General features: G+C 48.4%; 1 protein-coding gene across 5 annotated transcripts; it reads left to right on the forward strand.

Moving 5' to 3' along the window:
* Positions 1 to 470: 470 nt before the first annotated feature.
* Positions 471 to 6,032, forward strand: LOC112891450. Of its 5 annotated transcripts, XR_003228556.1 has the most exons (4): positions 471 to 1,661; positions 2,729 to 2,781; positions 4,764 to 5,287; positions 5,378 to 6,032. XR_003228556.1 is itself a non-coding variant. In XM_025958313.1 (3 exons), exons 1-2 carry the CDS (start codon positions 598 to 600, stop codon positions 2,736 to 2,738), a joined length of 1,074 nt encoding a protein of 357 aa, XP_025814098.1. In that variant the 5' UTR covers positions 471 to 597; the 3' UTR covers positions 2,739 to 2,781; positions 3,607 to 3,710. The 5 variants fall into 5 exon arrangements, 4 of the variants coding, with proteins under 4 accessions (XP_025814098.1, XP_025814100.1, XP_025814101.1 ...); XM_025958313.1 differs by lacking the exons at positions 4,764 to 5,287; positions 5,378 to 6,032 and adding an exon at positions 3,607 to 3,710; XM_025958315.1 differs by lacking the exons at positions 4,764 to 5,287; positions 5,378 to 6,032 and adding an exon at positions 3,630 to 3,656.
* The last annotated feature ends 274 nt before the right edge of the window (positions 6,033 to 6,306 follow it).

Genomic DNA, 6,306 nt, shown 5'->3' on the forward strand with positions numbered 1-6,306 from the left:
CCACAAACCTGCCAAACCTGCAAACTCAATTGAACTTTTTATGGAATAATGGTTTTGAACACCGGCTCTTGTATGGTTGTATGATTTTGTTTATGTTAATGCGTGATGTATCATGTATTCATGTATGAGACTAGTTTATTTTGCTCAGATTTATTTATTTCCTTAAATAAATGGTGTTTATCTGCTGTTAAAATGTAATGTATGCTTGATTTCCTAAAACTTGCGGGTACATGGGCGTGCCCGCGGGTACGTGGATATCCGCGGATAGCGGTTACGGGCGTCGTTTCGTGCCTGTGGCGGGTTGCGGGCGTGGGTGCAGGCACGAATTTTAGCACGCGGATACAGGTTTACAGGATTATTATCCGCGCGAATTTTACTCGTTGCCATCCGTTGCCATCTATAGGCAGCCCTACGCCCTAAAATAAAGAAAAACAGGCAGTCCCACACCCCTACCAGCCACTCGATCCCGCTCCCCTCTCTTCTTCCCCGCCGTGCGCCCGTCCCCATTTCCCTCTCCACCGCACCGTCCGCACTACCGCAAAGCGCAGAGAAGAAACCGCATCGGCGATCCACCAATCCCCATTTCGATCTGCGGGCATGGCCTCCTCCTCAACCACCACCACCACCGACGCCAGCTCCTGCCAGTGGGACGCCCTCCCGGCGCACCTCCAGGAGCGAATCCTCTCCCTCATCCCCGTCACCGAGCTGCTCCCCGTCGCCGCCGCCTCCCGCGCTCTCCGCCGCCTCCTCCGCTACCCGGCATTCCACGCCCTCTTGTCCCCGCACCGCCTCGACGCCTTCTTCCTCCTCACCCCACGGCTTGCCGTCCACCCACTCTCCCGCCGCGTCCTCCGCACGCCCCCTCTCGCTGCGCTCTGCCCCCCTTCCTATCCGCTCGTCTCCTCCGCGTCCCCCTCCCGCCTCATCACCTACACCACGCTCCACTTCCTCCCGCCGATCCCCGACGGCTCCTACCTCCTCTCCGTCGTCGTCAAGCCGCCCCCATCCTCCTCCTGCATCCTCGTCGCCGTCACCACCGGCGCGGCCGTGCGATCCTACACCCTAGACACCGCTGATCCCTCCCGGCTGTGGGCGTCTAGAGGCGATGTCCCGGTTTCTATTTCGCTCTTGGGAAACGCCGCAGTCTCCGGCGACCGAAGACAGCTCTTCGTCCTCGGCCGCGGCCCCGACGCACTCTTGGTGTTCGATCTCGCGACGGGGACATGGAAGGTGCTGCCGGTTGTGATGCCACAAGGTCTCACTACGGCGCACCTGTTTGTGTACGATGGCAAGCTGTTCGTGGTTGGCGGGGTGGAGAGATTGGGGGAGGTGGAACGGGTGGTGGTATGGCGGCTGGAGGACGAGAAGGAAGCGATGGTATGGAGGGAGGTGGGTGTGATACCAGCAGAGGTGTTCGACGAGTTGGTGGCTGGTCGGCATGGCAGTTTCTGGCATTTTCAGGCCGCTGACAGATTGGGGATTCTTTGCTTGTACAATGCTGTGGATGGGAGGCTGGTCATGTTTGATGCAGCCGATGGTTTGTGGACAGTGCTGCCACGAGTGTCCGGATTGGATGCAGAGGAGAGTGGCCGGTGGTTTGGACATGTCCTGGAGCCAGAAGTTGAGCTGTTGCTGGGACAACGCCGCCCGGTGATTATAAGGTTGTTCTCTTGACTTGTATGCTTCAGTCGAATGATGACAGTATTCCGGTGATTATAAGGTTGTTCTGTTGACTTGTATGCTTCAGTAGAATGATGACAGTATTAAAGTTATGTTATTTTCTTTGGTTCTTGATGCCAATGTTCTTGTGTATAGGTTAGCCCACTGTTGGTTTTGACAACTGTTAGTATTCCATATGTAGATGCAGAACTCATTGAGGGCCAGGATGGGCTATGGCTGCCCCTAACTTTCGCTAATTTATCGCGAAAGATTAGACCTCTAAAGCTAAATTGGAGCTTAAGCATGGAATTAGCTCCTTCTACCCTCTTAACAATATTATGTTTTGACCCCACTAAATTTCCAACCAATCTCTGCCACTGTCTGTATGATTCTCATATTTTGTTGTTTAGAATCTCTGCTACAATAGTTTTTCATGTTGCTAATCGTGCACTTTGTTGTTTTGTAGAAAGCTTTGTGATTTGGTTTTTGTCTCTAAATTTTCTTCATTGGTATGCATAGGCAACTCTATTATCTGTTCGTGAAATGAGGTGGAATTTCAATCAGCTTCCGTAGACTCAATAACTTGTTTTCCTCATGACCTAATAGGTAGCCTATCAGTAACTGATAGCTACTTCTATCATGTTCCATTTCCACGACAGCTCATAGTTTGCCACTTTGCCTCCTGGTAGCTGTTTAATGTAGTGTTAGTGCTAAATTTACATAAATTTAAGAGCTTACAAGAACTCAAGAAGTGCTTTGGTACTCTGAAAACTATCCACAAATTTATGCACTCAAATGAGAGGCCAAGGTTACAAAGGCTGGATGATTAATTAATTAATATTGTTTAGGAAGGTCTGTTATCCCACCTGGAACGACTTGTTTGCTGTCCTAGGTCCATGTCCTTCCTGAGGTTGGTTGCTGATTTTGGCGAAGCATTTCGGTATTTCCTTTCATGGATTTAGTGATTTACACGATGAACTGCAGTTCATTACAATCCTAAGAACTCAAAATGTTTGGATTTATCCTGTCCATGTTCTATTGCTACTTAGCATTGCTTAAAATCATGCAGCACTATGTGAAGATGATCTTTCCCAGGAGTCCAAGATCCAAGAAACTACATGGGTAGGTTATGTAATCAACTAAATCAGCCTCAAGCTCCTGCTAGTTTGTTTTTTATCTGTTCCCATTTCTTGTGCTTGATGTTTTTTGTGTCATTAGGCTCTAGATTGATCTTTCAGTCATGTCTTACTTACACTTTGTTGAAAGTTACTGGTCCGTTTCGCAATATAACCAGTTGCTTGAACTAAAGAAAGATAAAACTGAAACAATTATATTACTATTAAATGGCATACTGCAACCAGTCAACTATTGTAGCCTTCAGTAAAGAGTGGTAAGCTGAAATCTTGTGATAATTGCATTTTTTTTTATTTCTTTATTGAACATCACGTGGACAACTCCCAAGAAGAATCTTTATTGCAGAACAGATGGGCCATCCTGCACAGCTCTATCCATTTGTAAAAAACGAACTGCAATCTGAATTCGATTTGAGATTATTAATACAGTGATGCCCTGTGCTCAGTGTGATTTTGAGGCTAATTAGTAATTAGTCATAGGAGAGTGCTATTGTGTCATACATGAGCCAATTACAACGCATAAACATCAAAATTGAAATGAAATTGTTGTTCTGGCCGCTGGCCTGATAAATTTGTTGAGGCACACACCTGTCCACCTCTAGTCAGCCTTTCTTTTGGTATTTGGTGGCTTTATTTTTGAATAGCTAAATCTAAAACAGTTGTTTGCAAGTGTAGCAGGATGCATTTTTTGTTTGTAGTAGTGTTTCACGAATAGCTTGAATGTGAGCTATAAAATCATTATCATCAACCTTCCTGATGAATTGGCACATAGATGTTTGTTGTACTGCCTTTTGATATGGTATTCATCATGCAGAGATGAAAATGTAATTGCTGCAGATTGCTCGAGTCATGCACACTCATGGGGCCAGCAAATTTCCAGAGTTGGTACTGTTAGCATCTTTGTTTTCCTAAACGGAATTAAACGGCCGTTTAGACCCGTCTAAACGGTAAATGCGACCTCACCGTTCTGTTTAGGGCCTGGGCGGAAAAAAGAGAGTTGACCTGTTTAAACGGTCAACGGGGGTTTAAACGGGCCAAACGGCCGAAACAGAACGGTTGCTGTTCGTTTTTAAACGGCGTTTGGGCCGTTTCTGGCTCCGTTTTGGAGTTGGACCGGGCGCGCGGGAAAGTCACAGTTGGGGACGGTCTTTCGCGGGCTGGCCCAAAAGCTAGCACGCACGCCCTCCCTTTTCCCTTCTCCCAGCCGCCGCTCGTCTCGTTCCCTTCTCCTAGCCACCGCTCGTCTCGCTCCCTTCTCCGTTGCCCAGCTCGCTGGCCAGAGGCAGGGGCTCGCCCGCCAGAGGCGGCAGGGGCTCGCCGGCAGGCCTTCTCCTAGCCGCCGCTCGTCTCGCTCCCTTCTCCCAGCCGCCGCTCGTCTCGTTCCCTTCTCCGTCGCCCAGCTCGCCGGCCAGAGGCAGGGGCTCGCCCGCCAGAGGCGGCAGAGGCTCGGTCGCAGAGGAGGTAGGGGCTCGCCGCAGGAGGAGGAAGGGGCTCGGTCGCAGAGGAGGTAGGGGCTCGCCGTAGGAGGAGGAAGGGGCTCGGCCGCAGAGGAGGCAGGGGCTTGGCCGCAGAGGAGGAAGGGGCTCGGACGCAGAGGAGGCAGGGGCTCGGCCGCAGGAGGAGGAAGGGGCTCGGCCGCAGAGAAGGCAGGGGCTCGCCGTAGGAGGAGGCAGGGGCTCGGCCGCAGAGGAGGCAGGGGCTCGCCGGCAGGAGGCGGCAGAGGCTCACCCGCCCAGAGGAGGCAGGGGCTCCTCCATTGCCAGGTACGGCTCCTCCTCCTTGCTCGTTCACTCTCCCTATTTCTTGTTTAGTTATTGTTCCTACAACAGCATGTATTGCCGTATTGGTGTATTAGTTCTTGCTCCTGATTAGCATATATTAGTGTAGGTTTGTAGGTCTGATTGTAGTTCTTGCCCCTGATGTTCTTGCTCCTGATTATTGATGTGTTATTGCTTGCATGCTCACCTGCAGGATGTCATCCGCTGCCTCCAATCCATCCTCTACACCAGTGGACAAGCCACCACTTAAGAGGAATTCCGATGACATAGGGTGGGAGTATGGAATTTTTGTTAATCCAGCTGACTTGAATGTGATAAAATGCAATCTATGTACTATAGTTGTGAAGGCTGGGATTTATAGACTCAAGCTACATATTGCTGGCATAAAAGGGCAAGTCCGGGCATGCCCCAATGCGACTCCAGAGGATAGAGAGAAGTGCAAGAAAGCAATTGAAGATTCCAGGAAAGCTAAAATGGCTAGGCTATCAGAAAAACAAGAGGTAAGAGATGCCGTTGCGGATGAGATGGACACAGATGATGGCACAGGCCTTGATGACGTTGGCAGCTCTGAACCACGGGCAGTGGGTCCTATGGACAAGTTCACAATGCCTCCTAGTTCTTTAGGTTCCACACAAAGAAACCTTCACCAGCAAAAAATTTCTGAACATCGGTTGCACAAGTTGAAGAGACATATTGCAAGATGGATGTATGTGCAAGGTAAATGGATAAATTTTTGTTGGATCTTGTTATATCTTATTATCTTGTTTGCTGAATTTTGAAGGGACTAACCTTCTACTTTAATTTCAGGAATACCTTTCAATGCGATAAATTGTGATGAGTTTGACCAAGTGTTGGAAGCTGTAGGCCGCTTTGGGCCAGGTGCAAAGAAGCCTTATCAATATGAGCTGCGGGAGAAACTACTGCACGAGGAAGTGGACGATACAAAGAAGATGGTTGCAGATCATGCACAAGAATGGAAAAGAACTGGGTGCTCTATTATGACTGATGCCTGGACAGATCAAAAGAGGAGGAGCATCATGAACTTGTGTGTTAATTCTTGCATTGGAACATCTTTTGTTGAGTCAAGGGAAGTCTCAGCTGAGTCACACACAGGGGAATTCATTTTTGAGTTTGTGGACAGCTTTATTGAGAAGCTTGGGGCTGGGGCGGAACACGTTGTGCAAGTGGTCACAGACAATGCTTCAAATAACATGGCAGCCAAGGACCTGCTTTATATCAAGAGACCCCATATATTTTGGAGTTCATGTGCCAACCACACTATAAACCTGATGCTTGAAGGAATTGGGAAGATGAAAAAGTTCAAAGACCATACTTGATTCAGCAAAAGATCTAACCATATTTATTTATGCTAACCACAATACGTTGTCTTTGATGAGGAAATTCATAAAGAAGAGAGACATAATTAGGCCAGGTGTGACTAGATTTGCCTCAGCCTTTCTAATTTTGCAAAGCTTGTATGAGAAGAAAGATCAGCTAAGTATGATGTCTCAAAGTGAGGAATGGGAGAAAATTAGCCATGTCAAGAAAAGCACTAAAGGTGTACTAGCCACAGCCACATTGGTGAAGCCTACTTTCTGGAATGGTGTTAGTCTTTGCTTGAGAGTATTTGAGCCATTAGTTAAAGTTCTTCGCATGGTTGATGGGGACATTAAACCATCAATGGCTTGGCTATATGTAGAGTAGTAGATCTTCCCCCGGCAGTGGTGCTGTAAGGA

The sequence above is a fragment of the Panicum hallii genome, chromosome 5, assembly GCF_002211085.1.
Source record: "Panicum hallii strain FIL2 chromosome 5, PHallii_v3.1, whole genome shotgun sequence".
Classification (NCBI taxonomy): Eukaryota; Viridiplantae; Streptophyta; class Magnoliopsida; order Poales; family Poaceae; genus Panicum; species Panicum hallii.